The sequence below is a fragment of the Ramularia collo-cygni genome (genome assembly GCF_900074925.1).
Source record: "Ramularia collo-cygni strain URUG2 genome assembly, contig: RCC_scaffold14, whole genome shotgun sequence".
Lineage (NCBI taxonomy): Eukaryota > Fungi > Ascomycota > Dothideomycetes > Mycosphaerellales > Mycosphaerellaceae > Ramularia > Ramularia collo-cygni.
Window position 1 is genome coordinate 193,708 of NW_019716268.1, and position 22,209 is coordinate 215,916.

Genomic DNA, 22,209 nt, shown 5'->3' on the forward strand with positions numbered 1-22,209 from the left:
ACGCCTGGAGTAGGAGTGTTGTCGTAGCGTTGGTGATATCGGATTGGGTGTGGTACCTTAATGTTGTCGGACGAAGCTACAGACAGCTTGCTACTGGTTTTCAGTGAAAAGAGACAGACCTGTGCAAGCCATGCAATGCCCTCATCAGAGGCGCAAATATCAAAAACCAGATTATACAGATGACGAAGGAATGACAGGTGACAAACAGGCAGCGTCGCCACATGCTCATCCGATCCACTCTTCCACTGAGACCATCGAGAGAGATACCTGCGAATAGCTTTCACACCTTGACAATTGACATCTCATCCTACTGCACTCGACAGTCATCCTGCAGCACAACCCTCGTCTCGTTAACATTCCCATCCAAAGGCCCCACTACTGGCAGTCCATTCGCAAGACGTTGCTCGCGAATCCGTAGACTCAGCTGAGCAAACAAGGCGCGCTATGAGAGATGTATCAGCATCATTTCACATTCATGGTAATGCGTAGCTTGCGAACAGCTGCGCTTAGTGCAAGAAAGTCGGGACAGCGCCCGCATTTCCAAGCTGGCCGAGAAGAAGTTGCAGTAGCTGTGCATGTGGAAGCTGCGAAATGCCTGTAAGAATGTGGTGGAGAAAGGAGCCGGGTTATACTCTGACTTACACTGATGTACGCCTCTTCACTTCCACTCTCGCGCTCAACATTGTTGGCCTGCATGATGCGGTATGAATCATGCATGCGACGTCGACTGCTGAGACCGTTGGGAGCGACGTAGTCCTCGCCGTCGTCTTCGTCAACGTCCATGGCAGCTTGCTCTGTCGCCTCGATTAGCACTCCACTCACTCTTCTCTTCTCTCCTCACATGGACGGCTCTCACCTTCTGCCGTTACAGTCGGCTCACTTCCACTCGTCCTCCTCCTTACAGTCCGCCTTCCGATCCTCATTGGCCACGCGATTGAGCTAAAGCTTTCCGGGTCGTGTGCTTCCGTACCTTGACCCAGCCTCGCACGTTCCCTGGCCCTCGCATCCGCCCCAAAGATCTTGATGGTATGGTCAATTCCAGAAACAGCCAACATGCACTCATAAGGATGACCCTGAATCACATTCACAACCTCTCCGTCACCTTCCAGCACATTCACCAGCTCGCTTGTCTTGCGATCCCAGATGAAGAAGTTTCCATCATCCGACCCCGAAACGACGTACTCATCATCCGGGCCAAAGTAGTTGACGTCTTTGACCGTCCGCACGTTGCAGTGCCCACGGTATTGCCGAGTTGGAGCGGAGCAAGGTGTMGATGCTTCTACATGAGAGCGAAGGTTGCGACGTGAAAAGGCAGAGCCGTAGATGGAGCGGGGGCCACGTCCAATGTTGGGAACGCCGTCCTCTTCGGAAGGCGAAGAGCTGTCGTCGGACTGATTATCATCATCTTCGTCGTCGTCGTCGTCGTCGTTGTCGTCGTCCATATGAATTTCGTCGTCATGCTCATCGTCGAGATCGTCGACCTCATCGACCTCATCGTCATCATCCTCGTCCTCATCATCGGCGACTGCTTGAGCCAAGGAGGCAATGTCTTCCGCATTAGCGCCGTCCACGACACGGCCATCAGCATCGACAATTTCCACGCCTGACATCTGCTCTTCCTCCTCATCCTCCTCCTGCTCGCCGAGAAGACCAAGTCTTTCTTCCCCAGTCTGCGTCTCCCTACCCGATCCACCAAAAGCTCGGTCCACGAAACCATGGCTGAGACCTCCTGCAACACGAAAGAGGACTCCTCGCGCTACTTTCCTCGCCCAGAATCGTTGAGCAGTCTGCCGATCCTGGGTCGTGATATAGCCACCACCCTCGGCCTCCACAATACCCGCCGAGAGATCCGCAAAAGGTATCTTGACAGCTGCAGAAAAAGCCTGCACTGCTTCTTGCTCGGTGAAGATGACCTGATTCGCATCGACTTCAAATTGATTGATGTCAAGATTGACAATCGGCTCCTCGGTTGCCAGACTGTGCAGATATGGGATGAGGTACTCATCAATCGCCTCTACTGTTGCATCGGCCTCTGGTATTGGCAGCCTCAATCCACTTTTCGTCGTACATTGCTCCGGCCGCGTGAAACCCTCAATCAGTCTCCCAATTCCAGATTCCAGCCATAGAAGGATCGCCTTGATAAAGTCGTAGCCGAAGCGCTCCTTGTCTGTGAGTTCAAGATCGCTGTTCCTGGTTTCAATCTCGGCGAATTGTGCCATCATCGGACTCGTACCAGAAGGAGACGGCGTTTGTATCCTCCCTCCAAGCACCCTTGAAAGTGTGCCAGCGGCTTGTACGAACCTGCGACAGCTCTCGCGATTCCGTCGAAGCGTTTGTTGAACATACACCTGCTCCGGATCGGGATCCAGCGGGTATCCCCAATCGCGCATGAGTTGATCCATGTCTGATAGAATACTTGCAGCTTGCCCTATACATGTGGTGAAGCGCGCTGTGGGATCTGAGGCGCTTTCGTCTGATCCGAACATCGAAGCACGAATCTTGATCACTACCTTTGCAGTCCGCTGGGCGTCCCTCTGCCGGGATGAGAGTGATTGCTGTTCGGATGCATTTGAAGACAGCGGAATGTCTTCGCTCTGGCCGTTCTGATAACGAATGCGCAGTGCATCTTGTCGTGTGCGGGCACCTTCACTGCCATTCGCTTGTCGTTTCCGCTTGCGACGTTGATCCACGGCCACAGTCTCGTCCTTCTTTGCTGGATTGTCACGCACAAGATCAAAGGAGTAGATGTGGTCTCCGCCTGTAACTGTCAGCACAATCTTCGAAGACGGACCATCACGACTTACTCCAGCTCACAATCATCTCATCAGGTCTGGCATCACTAATCTTCAGTGCAGTAATGTGTCCATTCTCAGAACGCTTCATCTTCTGCTGGCCTTTCGGAGCAAACTTCCTCACGCATTGAGTGGCCTGGCTTAGCAAATCCTGTTCTTCAGGAGACATCTGATCGATAGGTGACAACGGTCGGCCCGCCTCTTTCAGCAGATCTCTTCCAGTCATACGTCGGTCATGTAGAAACGCGTGGAGATGGGAGCCGCCCAGTGCGATATAATGTGGTTGGCTGGCGGAACAAGAAATTGTATTGAGATCCAACCCGTAACGCTTGTATGATATGAGTGGTGGCGGCAAAGACACCTCCTGAGTGGTGAAGCGGCCACCTCGAGGTCTTGGATATGCAGAAGAAGGCTGCCGCATATCCCACTGCCGCACTTCGCCGTCCTCGGAGCAGGTCAAGAAAAGATGTGGCGAGCTTTCTGTGACAATCCTCTTGACCCGGTCTCCATGACTTCGGTATACCCTACAGTTGGTGTTGCCGTCGGTGAGATAGCGCACACCGTTGTATAAACTGTCCCTTCCCCTCCTTCTGCCTTCTGATGCCATCCGCGAAGCACGAGAAGCCTCCGTAGCCTGTCCCATGTGATTGATATCAAAGACCCGCACTTCTCCATCGCCAGCAGCAGTGATCACCACACTGTCATTGCTGTGAGGCATGAACTTCACGCTGAATATGTTTTGAGTGTGTCCCGTGGCAACGGTGGCGCTTAGCTGGAACTGACGGGAATCGTCGTTGGGTTGGTATCGGTGGATGTTCAGATGCTGATCGTCACTGCCACTCGCCAGCAAATCGCCTCCCTTGGACCATGCCAGAGCATTTACACACCCGGAGTGGCCACCCAGCTCGTGGGTGATGTCCAGCTCATCAATCAGATTGCGACTGCTGTAGAGCGGGCGGTAGCTTCGTGATGTCCGTCCCAATCCTGGCGATAGCTCTCGCGCGTATAGCTTGGAGATGAGGGAGTCCTTCATGATTGTGATGAAGTGGATTGGATGTTCGTGCATGTACTATCGTCAATCGGTGGCTGTCAATCGGGCGCTTTGGTCATGTCTGACCCTAGTGCAATCACAGCTTCTAGCATGACAGTGCTGCTGTTCAGCCGGAGAATCTAGYAGATGGACCGATCTTGATGTTCAAGGGTTGTAGAGAGTGCAGATGCTTGACGTCTTGAGATCACGGCGGCTCGGATGCACGGGCCGACGATTTGCACATGAAAGAGACGGGAGCGTCGAACGGAGTGCGACTTTACTGACCTCTGAAGCAGCATAGATACTATGCATAAGTGGGCACATGGTATCCGCATTTCAAGAGTACTTCAATCCACCAGAACTCATGTTGCAATGGTCTAGCACATTCACCATCAATAAGAGCATCATGCACATCAGAAGACCCTCTTTCGAAAGTTAGAGGAGCAGCTGGTTTGTACCTCACTCTGCAGAGCTGTGCGTGGAACATTCACTCTCGATTCATGGTGAGTCTAATTGCTTTTTGTCACATTTCAACACTACTCCAAGCTTCATCTCATACAAAAGTGGAGTGCGACTCTCCTCCCTTCAATTCCAACAGGAGAGAGATACAAAGCCAATGACTGGAACAATGACGGGACTTGATCTACAATCTCATTTTATTCATTACACATTCAAGCCTCGGCAAGCTTGAGCAGACCCTTGAGGTCAATCGATTTGGGACGCTCAATTGGAAGACCAAGCGCGCGGTCCCAGATGAGCTGGGCAAGTGGTCCCAGACCTCTGCTGACACCGAAGGTGGCGGTGTRGTAGAGGGTGTTGTGGAAGCCGTAGTGGTGGAAGAGGACACCAGAACTGCTGTCAACGTTGGGGAAGGGATTCTTAGTCTTTCCGTGCTCGGTCAAGACACCAGGAGCGATCTCACTGTTCTTCTTCACCAGCTGGAAGACTGGGTCAGAGGCAATCTCTTTCCGGCTGGAGGCAAAGTCCATCAGAGCCTCGAAACGAGGATCGGGCTTGCGCAGGACGGCGTGTCCATATCCAGGAACAACGCGTCCGGACTTGAGGGTGTTCCACAGGTAGTCCTTGACGTCCTGGTCGCTGAACTTCTCACCTACATGCTCCTGCATCTGCAAGATCCATCGGAGCACCTCCTGGGCTGCGAGGCCGTGGAGCGGGCCGGCGAGACCCTGGAGACCGGCAGAGTATGAGAGGAAAGGATCGCTCAAGGCGGATCCGACCAGGTGAGTTGCGTGGGCGGAGACGTTTCCACCCTCGTGGTCACCGTGGAGGGCGAGGTAGAGACGGAGCAGATCCTGGAAATTCTCGTTCTCCTTGCCCGACTTGCCGAGCATGGCAGCAAAGTTGTAAGACCAATCCTGGTTGACGTCGACCTCGGCTGGGAGGGCACCACCACCACAGTATGCGTTCTGGTGGATCTTGGCGGCAATGGTGGGGAGCTTAGCGAGCAAGCTGATGGAGTCATCAAAGGTAGGCTCCCAGTAGTCGGCCTTGTTGATGCCACGCTCGTATGCCTTTGCGAAGACACTCTCGTAGTTGAGGGCGGAGACAGCACAGGCGAACTGGGTCATAGGGTGGAGGTCCTTGGGGAAGTCGTCCAGCATCTTGTTGACGAATTGAGGCAGCTGAGCCTTCTCGGCAAGCTCCTTGCTGAAGGTGCGGACCTGGTTGGTGCTGGGGACCTGGCCAGTAAGCAGCAGCCAGAACATGGCCTCGGGCAGCATCTCAGTACCGCTGGTGCCCTTTGGCAGCTCCTTTTGGCAATCCTTGATCGTTTTGCCGTGGAAGCGGATTCCCTCGTTGGCGTCGAGGACTGAGCCTTCCCAGACCATGGCCTTGAGTCCTCGCATGCCACCAAGTGTGTTCTCAATCTTCACCTCTCCGATAACCTTGGAAGAATGAGCCTTGACCTTCTTCAACAGCTCTCTCTTTTCTGGAATGATGGACTTGAGCGTCTCCTTGAGATCTGGCTCGGCGGTGGCATAGCTACGAGAGGCGTTGTAGGCGACGGGGCTGCTCTGGGCGAACTATATAGCTTGTCAGTACATCGTGAGCTATGGACAAGACCATGTTCACCTTGGACGCCCGCAGGGCACGGGTAGCTGATCGTGCGGACAAAGCCATGGCGACGAGCTGCGTGGAAATTGTAAGTAGTATGGGTTATGTGCAGAGCGTGTGGAGCAGTGCAGTGGTGAGAAAGGTCGGTTCTTGAGCTCCAAATATTCTTTCGGTTCGTCTCCAGTGCTCTCATCCGAATGGCCGTTGCAATCCGCGAGCTGCACGAATTATGCCCTGCCTAGCCGAGGTAGAATGACGATCCTGTTGCGATACCGGGCAAGAGCTTTGGGCTTCATCACCATGACCACTTTCACTATTTCCGTCTGAGCGACCACGGCCGGTAAATTCTGTATTGCGTTGGGGTGTTGACGATACATCTCCATAGGCGCACTCATTCATCATTTGGCAAGGAAAGGATGGAAAGATAGCTGAGAGCACAACCCATATCAATCCCATTCCCTCCATCTGATTCAGCTCCAAAAGCTATACAACACCACAGTCAGCATGTTTCGGACTGCTTCTCGAGCGCTTCGACAGCAACGGCGTTGTCTATATCGACCCGTGGCTTCTCAATTGGCCCCCAAAGTTTCCTCATTAGGTTCAATTCACATGGCCTCTTCGCTCTCCGCAGTGAGCCCGCCGCTGCCTTCGACAAACCCGACCGACTCCTTCCAACTGCTGAAAGAGTCAGAAAAGCCAGACGCAGAGCAAGAAATATTCGATGAGCAAGTAAGGCAGGTCAAGGAATGGTGGGCGAGTCCCAGATACAAAGGTATCAAACGACCCTACCAGCCAGAGCAGGTGGTCAGTAAGAGAGGGACACTACAACAGGTTTATCCTTCCAGCTTGACAGCAAGGAAGCTCTTCAATCTGCTGGAAGAGCGAAATGCTGAGGGAAAGCCGGTACACACCAGTAAGTATACACCCAGCATGATCAAGTCTCGGCACGCTGATTTAAGGTGATTTCAGTGGGAGCTATTGACCCAATCCAAATGACACAACAAGCTGCACACCAAGAGATCCTGTATGTCTCAGGCTGGGCATGTTCTTCCGTCCTCACGAGCACAAACGAAGTCAGCCCTGACTTTGGCGACTACCCATACAACACCGTTCCAAACCAGGTCCAACGATTGTTCAAAGCGCAGCAACTCCACGACCGCAGACATTACGATGCAAGAATGAAGCTCAGCGCCGAAGAGCGGAAAAAGACACCATATATCGACTATCTCCGACCGATCGTCGCGGATGGCGACACCGGTCACGGAGGACTGAGCGCTGTATTGAAGCTGGCCAAGCTCTTTGCTGAAAATGGAGCCGCAGCTGTACACTTCGAGGACCAGCTCCATGGAGGGAAGAAATGTGGCCATCTTGCGGGCAAGGTTCTGGTCCCCGTTGGCGACCACATCAGCCGACTTGTCGCAGCACGCTTCCAGTGGGACCTGATGGGTTGTGAGAATCTCGTCATCGCTCGCACGGATAGTGAGAGTGGAAAGCTCATTAGTTYGGCTGTTGATGCCAGGGACCACGAGTTCATCTTGGGAGTGACGGAAGATATTGAGCCACTGGCAGAGACGATGCAAGTCATGGAGATGAACGGCGCATCTGGTCCCGAGATTGATGCATTTGAAGCCAAGTGGGTGAAGAGTCACAAGTTGGTGACTTTCGATGAGGCCGCCGAAGCCCACATCAAGGCTGCGGGTAAAGATGCCAATGCGTACCTCAAGCAGGTCAAGGAGAACAGGAACATGCCTCTCTACCAGCGGAGGAAGACGGCGGCGGAGGTCGCAGGCAGCCCTGTCCTCTTCAACTGGGATACTCCCCGTACTCGTGAAGGATTCTACCACTACCGAGCAGGTCTCGCAGCAGCAACKAAGCGAGCCATTGCATTCGGACCATACGCAGACCTTCTCTGGCTAGAGACTGGCKACCCAAGTGTTGAAAAGGCCGCTGGATTCGCAAAGGAGATTCGTGAGGTGCTCCCCGAAAAGAAGCTGGTCTACAACCTTTCACCCAGCTTCAACTGGTCGGCTCATGGATTCAGCGATGCGGATCTCAAGAACTTTATCTGGGATCTGGCGAAGCATGGATTTGTTCTCCAACTAATCTCTCTCGCCGGTCTTCACAGCACCGCCACGATCTCCAACGAGCTGGCCAAGGCATACAAGACTGAGGGTATGAAGGCGTATGTAGAGATTGTGCAGAGAAGGGAGAAGGAGACCGGATGTGATGTATTGACACATCAAAAGTGGAGTGGAGCGAACTACATTGACGGCATCATCGGCTCGATCCAGGCGGGCAGCAGTGGTAGCAAGAGTATGGGAGATGGTAATACCGAGGGTAGCTTCTAGAGGATGCGGTGTATGTGTTGTGATATAGATGCCAGAGTCATGGTCTACATTATCTACAAGTTTGTTTCAAGCCAGTTATGCTCGCGATAGAGTTGGCATGGAGAGGGCTCCGTGGGATTTACATGTGACGTTGCTGGAGATCAGCCGTCATCTATAAAGTATTCCAGTTTCACAACTCATACATACTTTCTACCCCTCCGTCCTGTCCTCAGTCTCAGTTCACCACACTTCATGCTGGAAATACGGAAGCATTCACCATGAGTGTCAAAGACTTGAGTCCGGCACAATGCGTGCTGTTGGCAGTCCACCTGGCTTCCGAGTCCAACATCCAAGCTCTGCACTCCTTCACGCCCTCTCGCCTCGATGCCCTCGATCCCGAGCTGGTCTTGCGGATTGTCCTCACCTTTCTCCCCGAAGCCGTCGATCCCCGAGAGTACACGGGTTATATTGGAGAAGTGGCATCGCGGCTGTACCTCGACGTGGAGCGGCAAGAGGTGGCCGTGGACACAACACCCGTTCAGGACATCTCGGAGCAGATTGCGCGGAAGCGCGTCAAGAAACTACATTTACTCCCCATCCAACCCGCGACATATCCTTCACACGCGCCGAAAGACCTCCTCACCCATTTTCTGTGCCATCGAGCCCTCCGAATCGACTCCGAAACTGGTCTGCTCAATCTGGTGCCCTCGCTGATTGAACCATTCCTCAATCGCAATGATTACATTCGCAGCTGGTACATCTCCGTCGTACTTCCCCTCCTCCGCTTAGAAGTGGAATACTACCCGGACGATGCCTCTCTGGCCATTCCGCTGAGCGAGTTCGATGCGCTCGAGGCTCCACAAGGCATGCGGTTCTTGTTGAATAGGGCGGCGGATCCCACCCGAGAACCCACGGAAACAGAGCGGCAGAACATTGCGCGAGATATCAAGACTCTGGTTGGACCGTGGATGTATGGCTGCACAGATCGCAAACGGAGAAAGCTGGGCCACGGAGAGCAACAGCCACCCGAATCCAGCAAATCTGTTGGCAACACCGCACGGAGACTTTCAAAGATAGAGCTGAATGGTATCAAAGCATCGGATGCCACTGGACACGATTGGGAGGACATGTTCCAATGGATGGTGRGCAGATCGGTCGAAAACTTTGATCTCGTGGCCCACGCCATTGAAGACTGGGACGGGCCCAGCGACGTCGATCTGGGAGGTTATGATCGTGGAGGTATATCCTACCTCGATGAAGACGTGCAGCAAAAGTTGGAACTACAATACGCCCAGGCTATATTCGCAAGCTGTTACGCTGCACAGGCGAATACCAAAGAGACGGTACAGCACGCGYACAGCGTTCTGGCTCGTCTTGCAGAACTTCTCGATTTCGTTCCTCCACCCGACTTGGCCACCAGCGTGGGCTCGCTTCCTCGCATTGAGCGCCACGCTGCCAAATTGGACGAGTCTCGGACGGCCGCGGATATCATGCCTGCAGCGCTCTTGCGTCCTGAGCATCCTTTGACTACACCAAGACTCGCAACCTACATGCTGCTTCAAATGATGGTCTACAGTGCATATCAGTTCTCCGGGCTGGGCTATCCTTTATCGCTCGTCAGCGTTGCCAAGCTTCTGTTCTACGCAACAGCAGAGGAGCAGATGGAAGTGTTGCGAACAATCCTTCGAGCACAATCCAAGTCTGGTGTACGAAAGGACGATTCTCAATGGGTGGCAGACCGTGCCAAATTACAATGGCTATGGAACTGGGGTATTGACGACAGCGAAGACAACCATCACGTTGGTGCCGGAGCGCTCGGCAAGATCCAAAGAGATGATTTCGAGGACGAACTGCTGAAGCTATTCATTGAAACGAGCTGTAAGTTTGCCATTCACATTTTTGATCGTTTCTTTGTTCTACCCGTAACCATCTTTCAAATGTCTTCGATGAAATCTCTGCCGAGATCGTCGACGCCCTTGCGGAGCTCAGACTCAGATTTTGAGCTTCGGTCTGTCTGAAGAAGAAGGTCGTAGCTGCTATCGCACATACATCAAGCTGACATGGTGGTGGTATAAAGGCTACAACCTTGCGATCAGGCTGTACATTACCGAGAAGCCGCACGAAACAGCATCCCACCCTCGGGTCGAGAGCATTGTCATAGACAAAGCAATGGAGGCTTATGACAGCGCAAGTAATGGGAACAGGACGAGAGGTGGCATGAAGAAAGCCAACGACATGTGAGTGTTGTTCGTGATGAGAGAAAGACCAATGCTGACGATGTTCACACAGCATCACCGCCTTCCGGTCTCACTTTCCAGACAGTGTGCGCATCAAGCAAGCGAGTGCACTGATTTCAGCGACACACGCCCTATCCTTTTATTCACTGACATTACAACACGGCGTACCTTTCCAGCCCGTAAGCATTCGTGCCAGCCATGACCCCATCTCGCTCATCAGCAAGCTGCTCGAGCAGAATCCTCGAAGCTACACGAAGCTCGATGATCTTGTGGACATTGGACGAAACCTGGTCTCTGCCGGCTTGGTGCACGACGAGGACATTGACAGTACGCAAGGGAAAGCAGTTGACATGGACGCCAATGAAATATCTCGACGCCAGAAAGACGCCGAGAGGCGGGTCACATTCATGGCAGTTGAGGCGTCTCTCAGAGAAAACGATTTTGAGACATCATATTCCTACATTGTCAATAGATTGACACCTTCCGGCGCTGATGTGGAGGCACCTAGACCGCAGAAGCAGCACATCAAGCAAACTAGTCGCGGGACTAACAGTATTACCGACGACGACATCTCCTGGCGTGCCGCTTTTCTTGCTGGTCGTTATCGCCCGAACGCAAGCACGCCACCTACACTACGCCGGTTAGAACAGCGAACAGAACTCCTTTCTCTAGCTCTTCTTCTAGCTCCAACCTCCGCTTTGACCGAGATCCTTGCAGCGTGGCGTAGATGTGAAGAGGAGACAACATCGCTACATCTCGCACAGCAACAAGCAGAAAAGGAATTCGACGATCGCGCAGATAAGCGTTTGAGTGGAGGTGGCTCCAGCGCACTCCCTGGCAATTTCACAGTACAGGGTGAGCAGCCGGAGCTTGTTCTGAATCAAAAACGACGAGAAATGGGCCGCATGGGAGCAGACGGAGATACACCGCTGAGTATGTTCGATCTTACTCGTAACGCAGCAAAAGCATTCAGCAAGAATGCCTTCCCGCTGCACGGAGAAGCGACGCGGACGTCAGGCGAACTCGATCGGTCGATGACGGGTAGCGCGGCAAGTTTTGGGAGTGAGGGTGCTCCGGTCAGGAAGAGAGACTACGTCGCCAATGCAGTGAGCGGTGGTCTTGCATCAGGACTTGGATGGGTGTTGGGTGCTACTCCTGTCCAGCAGACACCGCCACGGTCTCCTTGATGGATACATTCTTGCAGAATCGTTACTTTCTTGATAAGGACATTGATGTATGATGGCCTGGCTATCAGGCGCATGTCGAATCCCAACGAATATCTTCGGCGAGGCGTCTGCTCCAATGAGCGTGGCGCTGTACAATCATCTTGTTTCCAGTGCGTGAGTTTTCAGGACCTTGACTTTTATACTTGATACTGATACGCCACTGTAGGCATGCCGACAGTCTTTATGCGATGTCGGTCTTTTGCCATGCTAGGATGTCCTCCGCTCTTTGGTTCTCTCGAGACAATGAAATCGGCTGCTGTTGGAGATGGGCTCAACCCTCAAGTGTATGGATGGAAAGAGCTGAGTAGCCGCGATTTCTTTCTACCGCTAAAGTGCAGACCATGGCGGCCTGGCTTTCCGAGAAGGCGATTCCTTGCACCATGTTGATTTGGCTATGGCGCGAAACAAGACGTAAGGCTGTTCAGGGAGTATCRGCTCCGGTCAGTGCACCATGATCATATCCCTCTTGTTGCCACAAAGGATACTGCACATCAAGCAAGCAGGTCGCAAACATGCTGTCCATGTATTAACCAAGCTGGACCCATCACGTTAGAGTCAAAGTGCGCGCCGGCTTCCAGTCTCGATTCCTATACACCATTAGCAACAACTCATACACAATCATATCCTACACAGTGAATTCCATGGACTATGGCGACTCTCCCTCCAACACCCGAACCCTGGCGCTCAGCAGCCAGATGTCGAGGATCCCGAGCTTTGACTTTGGAGCAAACAATCTCTACGTCACCCGTCCTAGACATTCACTCTCGGTTCCCAAAGCGGCTGAGTGATCGCGCTAGTGGATCTCCCCACTACACCTCGAACGCTTCGCTGACTTTCTCTTGTCAACAACACCCACGACCACCGCTACTACTACCACCACCAAATCTGCTCGTCGGCCTTCGCAATGGCGCGCACACCGGGTACTGATCAGCCACGTCGTGGTGATTCATCATCACCATCGCCTCTTATTCGAGTCGAGCCAGCGGTGTTCCAACCTCTTCCTCAAATCTCAGCCAAACCCGGGAATCGACGCACAGTCGTCAAAGATTGGCGCTCAATTGGCGAAGAAGACCTGTCTTACAGATGCGAAGTTTGTGAGAGCTGGATCGAGGGATCAAGTATCCAGTGCAGACAATGCAAAGCGCGCATCTGTCCCGAGTGTTTGAACGTGAGTACCACCCTTTCACCGCGCGACTCCGACATCAAACTGACATTCCTGCGCTTGCTAGATTGGTGGCAAGAGCTCTCCGCGCTGCAGAGCCATGGCGCGGGACTACGAGCAGAAAGGATGCTGGTGTGGCATCGATGGCAACTTCAACATGGAGTTCGCGACCACAAGTTCTGCTGAACAAATCAACAAGCGAAAGCGCGAGTCCGTGAATCCATACGAGTACAATCACGAAGGCTTCTCCAACGCAAAGCTCGGCATTAATGCGCGATATTCCACGGCCGCTATGCCCGAGTTCCTGCCGTTCAGCCAGCCATTGTCCAAGAAGTTCAAGCTCACAAAAGAGTCAGCGACGCCATATGAGCACCTGGACAAGACCACCACTGTGGTCATTGGCAGCGGCATTGTCGGTCTGCTCATCACATACCAGCTGGCCACAGAGGCCAAGCTCACCGACACAGATCTCCGAATCATCGTACTCGACATTAACCGGAAATCGTGCACTCTGTCAAGCCAGCAGTGCGTTGGTCTCCTCTCGGTTGACGCAATGGACGAGAGATGGGCACCTCTGGGCCACGACTTTCTCCGGCGCTGGCAGGAGCTTGAGGTGATGAGGGATCCCAACACCGATCTCGACGCGCAACAAGATCCGCGCATCAACACTCAGACGACAGCAGCCTGGTTGAAGGAGCGCTGCCAGGATCTTGGTGTGGAGTTCTGCTTCGGGATTCAAGCTTACGGTGCAACTGAGGATCGCCATGGTCGGATTTCGAGTGTTGAGATTGGCATGATTGGGGTCGGTCGTCCCACAGAAAGTATCCCATGCTCTAATCTGGTCGTGGCCGCTGGACCGTTTACGCCGCAAGTCTACGCCAGACTTTTTCTAAACTCTCAGCTCTGTCTCGAGAACAATGTTCAGCGAGTCCAGAAGCTCCAGCTGGAAAAAGTTCGCATGCGCGGGAAGGGCGATAACATCCTCGCCACCGGCATGAAGGCACGAGAGTACGACGGAGATATGACGATCGTCATCAACGCCAATGAGCATACTGGTGATGTGTACATGACCGAGAAACATGACGGTAACAATGTTCTCGGAGTTGCAGACGCCCTGAAACACAACAAAGGCACTGCACTCTCTTTGTTGCAACTGGCTGCAAAGCACGTTGTATCCTCTCAAGACGGGGATGGGATCAATGAAAGCCACCTCGTCGACAAGTCTCGCTCCACAGTCAGCACGGGAACTTTCGGCTGTCCCGTCATCGGCGCAGTGCCTAAAGGGCCAAAGACGCCTGGAGACTCCGCGGGGGTGTTCCTAGCCTATGGCTTTGGGATGTTCGGCACTACGGTGGCACCTATCGTAGGAGAGATCATCACAGCACTAGTCTGTGGTAAGGCTGCGTCAATCTCGCTATTGGACTTTCAAATCCTCACAGTCCCGCAAGTTGCCAAGCTCAACGCCCAACGCAAGGCTGCAGCGAACAAGGCTGCGAAAGTCAAGGCAAAGGCTGACGCAAAGGCAAAGGCTCAAGCCAGCAGAGTCGCAAAGAAGAACGGGTCAAAGGGAGAAGCCAAAGCACACCCTGCTGCTCTTCTCAAGCCTAAGGACGAGAAGAAAGGAAAGGAGCAGGTTGCTGTCGCGGCAAATCCTAGGCCGTTAAGAAACAGCAAGACTATGGTCAGCAGTGTGCCGAAGATCACRGAGCTCAAGAAACCTGCGCTCAAGGAGAAACAGAACGCTGGCCAGGCCGCTGCTTTGAAGGATGGAAATCGTAAAGGCGCGCGCAGGACACCATCGAGTGCTGCAATCAAGGCCAAGTCGACAAGCAAGGTTGCAGAGCAGCCATCGCTCCCGGACTCCAGCAAGCAAAAGTACACTCGCAATCCACGATCCGGTTCCACCGCCGAGGCAGCACCGGCCAAGCAAACAACACCCAAGCCCACCAAAGCCAAGGCACGAACTACCACCGAGGACACACGACCCAAGGTGAAGATTCGAATCGCTTCTTCAGCCACTAGTGGGTCACAGGCCAAGAAGACTGTCGAACCCGCCGAAGGCAAGACCAAGCGGAAGACGAGATCTTCTCATCCTGATGCCACAGTTGACAGCAAGGAGATCGTGTCGGGACCTGCGCCTCCGAGGCGTAAATCTAGGATGCCGAGTAATGGACCTGGCGCAGCGGAGGACGAGGAAGCAGAGAAGGAGGAGGAGGAGAAGGGAAAGGAAGCTATCGCTGGTGCGCAGAAGGGAAACGGAAAGGGGAAGCAGAAGGGCCGCAAGTAGGCTACTCGATTGGACGATTGAGACTGGCATTGAGATGATAGGGGAAGCACGACGCGGCGACTAGCGCCGTAGGACAAAAGGATGTCAAGATGAAAGGCAATGCTTAGAAGCAGGCACACTCGTCGACCGTATATCTCGCTGAGAATAGAGGTGCGATCGAGTTTGGCGTTTTTGATCCGGCGCGATTAGAGGAAATGCAAGACATACACCTCCACAACCTTATTATCCCCCTCTCACATCGATCACCATGAACAATCTGTCATGATATATAATAGTCACGCTAGGAGAAAAGCACGGTTTACTTCAGGGTATCGTGAACGCAGCCTTGAACAAAAACCCACCAATCCCAGCAATCTAACCACCAACTCCTTGCTATAAACCAGCAATTCATTATCCTGTACTCCTCTCCATCCATCTATTTATCTTCGTCTCTCGGATCTCAATCCAGTGTATAATACATTCTTTTACTATAGCTGGCCTACTGTCTGGCAGCATAATTGTTGTTGTCGACTATCATCATCCATAAGTCATTAAGCATGGGAAGATCTCATGTCAGGCCATGTTAAATCAATCAATACGGCAGCGCCGAGGGAGGAGCAGGACGCGTCGGAGTCATAGTAGCAAGGGTATCCGATATCATACTCTGAATATCCTCCATTCCGTCCGTCTCCATTTTCTGAGCCAACTCTCCCCATTGAACTTCGTCGAGGCCATTGCCAAAGTCCCCAGTATCCATATCCCAGTACTGAGGCGTGTATGCGTCAGGCAGCTGGTTCATTACGTTGTTGTCCGAAGTACCAGGGAATGGGTAAGTAGCGTTATTTGGGTCAAAGTACGGATGGGCATAGGGGTTTTGTGACTGCATGGGTTCGGCATAAGTGTACCCCATCTGCGGCTGTTGTGGCGCTGTCCAGCCAGGTACCGCAGGGTTTGGGACAAACGCCGGAAGTGAGCTGTATTGAATGTTGTCGGTAAGCGGCTGTTGCTGATGATATTGCTCTTGAGTGAGCGTCTGCATGGTGGGTATGGAGTCTGGACTGCGGTGTTGCATGCTATGTGACGAGGAATGACTAGGTCGGAAGGGCGTCTGCGAGGATTTGGTGTCATCTCGATGCGAGTATGGCACTGGTGGCAGCTCTTCGATACTTCTTCGAGATGTTTGATTGGCATGTCTCAACGGCAGTTGCCGCTCGGGCGGTGTTGTGATTGACTTTGTGCTAGCAGTAGCTGGACTCGCTGCCCAAGAGCAGGTAGGTGCATCCTGGAGGAGGGAATTTGGGGATGTCTCATCGGGAGGTGACAGCGCTGATATGGAGACATCGCCATCTTTCTCGTAGATCTTCATGATCGCGCCGATGAATTTTGCGTATAGTTGCATAGCCGAGGAGACACCAGGCCAGCGCTCCGATGCGAACCGGATACAGTCCATTGCCACATCAAGGTGGGCTGAGACTTCTTCTCGCGCATGCTTCCTCCTTACCTCCACATACGACAGTGACCAGAGCATGGTGTTGATGGCCATGAACAGTGACTGCGTGAAGATCCATGTCAAGTCGACGTTCCTTTGTTGAATCTGCTCGCGTTGCATGTAAATGTTGAATTGGCACGCTTCGAAGCATTTCATGGCAGCGCGGAGCGATGGTCGTGGCACCTGCGGAGATGGTCTGTACAGGAAGACAATCATGGTGTTGTAGCGGCCAATGAACCATGTTTTGTCCAGTCCATGTCCTCCATCCTGGGACGGCGCTGCTTCTGTCCAGGCGGAGAGCTTGGCGTCCATACGTATAAACCACGGGTCACTGTCGTCTTTCGGAGTCGGTCGCTTCCGTTGATACAGCTTCCGCCTGATTTCGAGCTGCAGCAGACGCATCTTGAAAAAGTGGATTGCAATCCACTTTTTCAGGGTTCTGGGAGCGGTGGGATCGATTCCTTGCGGAGTAATGTACTTGTCATCGCAAGTCTCAAACCAGCCCACGTCCAGGTGGTCAAGACCTGTGGCGAGCATCGCAGGACGGCCAAGGGAATGCGAAAGGCCATATTCCATCACCATGACGCACCAAAACACCCTCCGCCGCATGTCTATTTCCAAAAAGTCCACCTTGCCATCTGCGTAGCCTCGGGTGATGGTCTTTTCCTCGTGGAGGCCCAACGCCTGCACTAGTCGAACGGCAATGCCTACGACATAGTAGATGGCTGTCCGGGTTGGAGTCAACAGCGAGTACTYGGCCATCAACGCAAAGCACTGCAAGGTCTTCAAATCCATGGGTCGCACCACCGGCTCGAGACGTTTGAGAGCAGCAAGGTAGTAGCTGTCAGCCAGACCGGCATAGTTGGCGTCCATCTTTTGCATGCTGATTGCGATGACCATGTTACAGACGAAGTGCTGGTATGATGATGCGTGGTCCGGGGTGTTGAAGACGGCATCAACGTCCCGATCCAGTGCGGGCTCGTACAGAGCGGGATACATGGATTGCACCTTCAGTTTGTAGATGGTGAGTAGATGCTCCACCAACGGCCGGCTGGGAAGAGCATTGGCCGGGACGTTGCTAATCAGCGGATAGACCTTGGAGGTGGGTTTGTCCTGTTCTTCATGGTACAGCTGTTTGATCTGCATGGCACGCTGCTCGGGCACAATCTCCTTGATACTCGCAGCGTCGGTGAACTGCTTGGCCAGTTGCATGACGAGGCGCGTTATGGCAATGCCACTCGACGGACCGAGAAACTTGGACTCCTTTGCATCCTGCATGCGCACCGTTGCCGCCCGCATCATCCCTTCCTGGTCCTCGCCTCCATCATCATTCTCCGTCCGCGCCAACTCCTCTTCGGCGTCTCGCACTGCGTGCTGCAGCCATACGACGTAGTTGCGATTGACAYTGTGTCCTCGGGTGGCGTCGTAGTATTCACACGTGGAGTTTGTCCTTTCACACGGCGTACAGCGGGGCAAGACCGGATCGCAGCGAGTCTTGCGCTGTCTACACCGTGCGCATGCCGTCAATGTGTGGGCGACGTGGCTGGAGGAGGAGGAAGAGGAGGCTTCGTCGTCCCGATCCCGGTCCCTTTTGGGCCCGCTGTGGGTGTTCGTGGGCGGCGGCTGTACAGCCATTGCGGCTGTGGATCGCGATGTCACGCACGCTCCATGGGGTATATAGAACTAACCTCTACCGCATGCAGTAGAAGGTAGATGCGGGTGGAAAGGAATGAGCTCCGACGGGCAAGATAGCAGGGAACTGGCCAGAGTACTACACGATGCAAGATTATAAGAGTCATCGACCAACAACGCGACTATGGAAGCAAAAAGACTGGCCCCAGTCACTCCCGGCCGGAAAGAACGATGAGTTGCTGTTCAACTTGTCGGAGGTCCTTCGACTGGTCCAACGTATTTGATTGAAAGATCAGTAAGCGACCCGCCCAATTCATGTGCATACCTACCCGTGCATACCCGACTAGGGTAACTTACGCCCCACCCGTCTTGTTCCCTTTGTGCTTTGTGCGGGGCCCGCAATGATGATGAGCGGATAATTGTCCCGTCACATGCTCGAGCAGGCATTCCTTTGCAGAGTGGAGTGGACTCTGGAGAAGTAGGTAGGAGGAGGTGAAGTTTTGAAGGAGGTGAAGTGCCATCAGCCCATTTCGCCATCGACGATTGACCGTCTCATCTTGATGAGCAGAGGCTTACTTGACTGGTGTACCCTCTGGCGCAATCCTCGTCCAGCAAAGACCGACCTCTTGATTCTACCTTATCTTTCCGCTACGTACTCACACACATGGACGCCTTCAAGCCGAATGCAAACCTTGCAGGAGCTCGCTCGGAGCGGGCCCAACGGCGCGGCATCGGATCTTCTTACCTAAGGTACGTCTCGGACCGCAGACGCATCACTAACCTACTACCCAACTGACCTCACACCAATCCGAGGCTTTCGTTTTGCATTACCTTCCTACCTAGGATCACGCATGGCGCAAGCGCGAACCTCCGCCGATACGATATAGCTAGAGTCTAGATCTGTTGATTGCTGCACCTCTTCCAATCCGCCGCAGGTCCGCCGTGACTTCGTTGTGTCAGGATTTCTCACACCTGCCATCAAACACGCTCGGTTGTCGTAGCGGCGGCAGACTACCAACTAAGTTACTCAGCATACCACGGGTCGTACTGTCAAGTCTGATTTCCGGCGCTCCTGTAAGATCGCTTGGCGTTGCGGGTGGCCATTAGGTGTGTATGAAGAGATTTAGATACAGGCTTGGCCCCAACGTCGTATGATCCATGCATTCGCATCGATTGGGCGGTATATATGCAGTTCGGCTGCTCAAAGCTGTGCTGTGCTGCTATGCCAAGGTGTAGACTTGTTGCGCCTCGTGCTAATGATGCCTCTAGTCATCGATGCGGCATCTCTGATGCCGCTCGACACCCCGGTTCTCAAGGTCTCACGGCAAGTACTTGTATTCTTCCTGCAAATCCAGCATCAGCATTAACATTCCTCAGGCCCGTCGCCGCTTGTGCCAGATGTCGAAGTGCGAAGATCAAATGTGAYGGGAAACTACCAGCATGTACTTCATGCGAAAGAAGTGGCAGGGCAGCCGAGTGCACCAGTACCAACGATCAATTTGCCAGAGGCAAAGAGCGAAGCTATGTCYTGACCTTAGAGACCAAGCTGGAGAGACTACAGGCCAGATTGGAGGAAGCGCGGGCGAGGAAGCCTTCGGTCGTGGACCCCGACGAGGACATGACTCCCACGCGGCGCCAGTCTCAGCAGATCCAAGATCTGTCCCGGTTGACGGGGAGCAGGACGACACGTCGGAGAGAGACGACCGCCATTGATGATCTCGTTTCCGACTTTGGCTTCCTCTCGGTCAACGCCACCGCAAGAGACTTTTATGGATTCACTAGCGCCATGTCCTACGCACGACTCATATTGTGGGCATGTTCAAAGGATCCCTTGCCAGACGGCATCCATGCCACCCTGCCTCCTCGACATGTCGCCAACAGCTACATACAGAACTACCTGAACAACGTCTACATCCTCCTTCCAGTCTTTGACGAAGCATCATTCYATGCATCCGTGAACAACGTGTACTCACGAGGCTCGGATCAAGCAGAGCCCAATGACCAGTGGATCGTCAGACTTGTACTTGCCATCGCGTGCGCGTCCATGTCGGAACAGCGGGGCGACAACCTCCATATGGAAGCGATTGGCCACATCTGTGCAGCATTGAAGCATTCCGAGGATGTGTTCCATCCAGGCGCCATCAGTAGTATTCAGGCGCTTGTACTTATGGCAGAGTTTGCAATGCTCAATCCACACTACTTCGACTCCTGGGGTCTCATCGGAGCGGCATCCAGAGCAATGGTCGATCTCGGTCTTCATCAGGACCCTCCAAAAGGCACGCTGATGCCCAAAGCGAAACTCGCATTGCGGCGCAGGGTTTACTACTGCGTTTATGCATTAGATCGATCAACCTCGCTGGTGCAAGCCCGTGCATTTTCCTTCTCGGACGACAGTGCCAAGGTCAAGATACCTTTTCAAAGAGGACCATCGTCAGCTCCAACCACGCCACTCCCGACACCGACGCCGAAGCTGTGGTCGCAATCGTATGATCATGCCTTGGACCTGATCAAACTGCGAAGACTCCAATCGACCTGGTACACAGTCATGTTCCAATCTGGACGCACGAGGTGGGACGAGCCATACAAATATATTTGGAAAGTGTGCGACGACATGCACAAATGGTTTGACGCGCTGCCCGCTTCTACCTCGTCCAATATGCGCGCGTTCTTCGAGTTGGACCTGCTCTACTCATACGTCTACGTATTAGCGCCCTCTCCTCGGGTTCCGGTCATCAGCCCATACGCGCGGAAGCTGGTCTTTGAGTACTGCATTCTATACGTGAACACTATCCTGACGTTGGTGTCCGATCCCTCCTATGCCTCACCACTTACCTTTTATGACGCGATGAGGGTGTATATGACTGGAGGGCAATTTCTGGACCTCTTGAAGCTCAATATGGACGACGTTCTAGGACATGCCCCTGCGCCACCCGAGACCAGGCAGGGCACAACGCCACCGCTACCAATTCCTCATGTGACTCTTCCACCGGGCGATTCTGCGATACGTTTCAACACCATTCGAAGTATCACGTGCATCAAGCAGATCACGGAGGCTCTATCACGCTTTGGAATTCGATGGGGTTTCATGAGGTAGGTCAGAGTGCTCTTCACGTAAACGCATTCACTAACAAATGCAACAGCTGGAGTCAGCGATATCAAAGTGAGGCATCCAGTACCCTGGAAGATCTCAATGATCGACTTCGCAAGATTGATGCTGAGAGTAGGCCGAGTACATGGCAACACCAAGGCTCCAAGAGTTCTTTCGGCAGCGGCCATGGCGGCGTCACATCTTACGATCCATCACAAGGCAGCAGCATGAGTACCTCCTCCGGCCATTCGCCCTATCAGCAAGTTCAATCCTCCGGAATGCCGATGCAAGGCCGTCGCCAGCAGTCTATTTCGGTCCATCGAAGCCCTGATGCCGGTCATAGTAGTCCACCGCAATATCCTTTCCCGGATCAGCGCTCTACACAAGCTCAGTACATCAATTTCCAACCGAACCAGCGTCAATACCAGCAAGACATGCAACCACAGTACGCCGCCAATGGCCAACATGCACAGCAAAGTTTCCCACCATTCCAACCACCGGTTTTCGGCAATTTCAACTTCAACGAAACTCCTCACGTCCCTAAACCTGCTCCATTCACCTCTCCACAAGCCAACGCCCAGACCTATGCCGCACCTCGGACCAACCACCCGACGCAGCAGTTTGCGGAATGGTCAGGCTATGGAGGACCAGGTGGCACGCCGGATATGTTGGATGAAGAAAACGCGATACCGCCCAATTCGAATCCATGGAACACAAATGTCTAATCAGGCGCAGCGAACTATTCTGGGAGTCTCCAACAGCACTCTCTTTATGGTGAATGCGTAATAAGTATACAGAGCCAATCTTCGACGGTGGAGACTATCGGGCCTGTGCTATCATCATCGCCGGTCATGAGATGATTTGAGCATCGTCCTAATTATTAC

At 53.4% G+C, this 22,209-nt stretch overlaps 7 protein-coding genes; 4 read left to right on the forward strand and 3 right to left on the reverse strand.

Moving 5' to 3' along the window:
- Window positions 1-307: 307 nt before the first annotated feature.
- Window positions 308-3,825, reverse strand: RCC_08387 (related to WD repeat-containing protein; the record flags this gene model as incomplete). Of its 2 annotated transcripts, none has more annotated exons than XM_023773638.1 (4): window positions 308-442; window positions 643-794; window positions 857-2,758; window positions 2,805-3,825. In XM_023773638.1, 4 exons carry the CDS (start codon window positions 3,823-3,825, stop codon window positions 308-310), a joined length of 3,210 nt encoding a protein of 1,069 aa, XP_023629406.1. The 2 variants fall into 2 exon arrangements, with proteins under 2 accessions (XP_023629406.1, XP_023629407.1); XM_023773639.1 differs by lacking the exon at window positions 308-442 and adding an exon at window positions 507-584.
- Window positions 3,826-4,493: 668 nt separating this feature from the next.
- Window positions 4,494-5,964, reverse strand: RCC_08389 (probable methylcitrate synthase; the record flags this gene model as incomplete). XM_023773640.1 has 2 exons in its annotated part: window positions 4,494-5,867; window positions 5,917-5,964. 2 exons carry the CDS (start codon window positions 5,962-5,964, stop codon window positions 4,494-4,496), a joined length of 1,422 nt encoding a protein of 473 aa, XP_023629408.1.
- A 543-nt stretch (window positions 5,965-6,507) lies between these two features.
- RCC_08390 (probable isocitrate lyase) lies at window positions 6,508-8,246 on the forward strand (the record flags this gene model as incomplete). XM_023773641.1 has 2 exons in its annotated part: window positions 6,508-6,811; window positions 6,868-8,246. The coding sequence occupies 2 exons, from the start codon at window positions 6,508-6,510 to the stop codon at window positions 8,244-8,246; spliced, it is 1,683 nt and encodes a 560-aa protein (XP_023629409.1).
- A 257-nt stretch (window positions 8,247-8,503) lies between these two features.
- RCC_08391 (related to protein transport protein Sec39) lies at window positions 8,504-11,649 on the forward strand (the record flags this gene model as incomplete). XM_023773642.1 has 3 exons in its annotated part: window positions 8,504-10,103; window positions 10,303-10,462; window positions 10,515-11,649. The coding sequence occupies 3 exons, from the start codon at window positions 8,504-8,506 to the stop codon at window positions 11,647-11,649; spliced, it is 2,895 nt and encodes a 964-aa protein (XP_023629410.1).
- Window positions 11,650-12,592: 943 nt separating this feature from the next.
- RCC_08392 (uncharacterized protein) lies at window positions 12,593-15,137 on the forward strand (the record flags this gene model as incomplete). XM_023773643.1 has 2 exons in its annotated part: window positions 12,593-12,856; window positions 12,918-15,137. 2 exons carry the CDS (start codon window positions 12,593-12,595, stop codon window positions 15,135-15,137), a joined length of 2,484 nt encoding a protein of 827 aa, XP_023629411.1.
- Window positions 15,138-15,708: 571 nt separating this feature from the next.
- RCC_08393 (related to purine utilization positive regulator) lies at window positions 15,709-18,240 on the reverse strand (the record flags this gene model as incomplete). Its single annotated transcript, XM_023773644.1, has 1 exon — window positions 15,709-18,240. The coding sequence occupies one exon, from the start codon at window positions 18,238-18,240 to the stop codon at window positions 15,709-15,711; it is 2,532 nt and encodes an 843-aa protein (XP_023629412.1).
- Window positions 18,241-19,526: 1,286 nt separating this feature from the next.
- On the forward strand, window positions 19,527-22,050 carry RCC_08394 (related to GAL4-like transcriptional activator; the record flags this gene model as incomplete). XM_023773645.1 has 3 exons in its annotated part: window positions 19,527-19,561; window positions 19,615-21,327; window positions 21,378-22,050. The coding sequence occupies 3 exons, from the start codon at window positions 19,527-19,529 to the stop codon at window positions 22,048-22,050; spliced, it is 2,421 nt and encodes an 806-aa protein (XP_023629413.1).
- Between the last annotated feature and the right edge of the window lie 159 nt (window positions 22,051-22,209).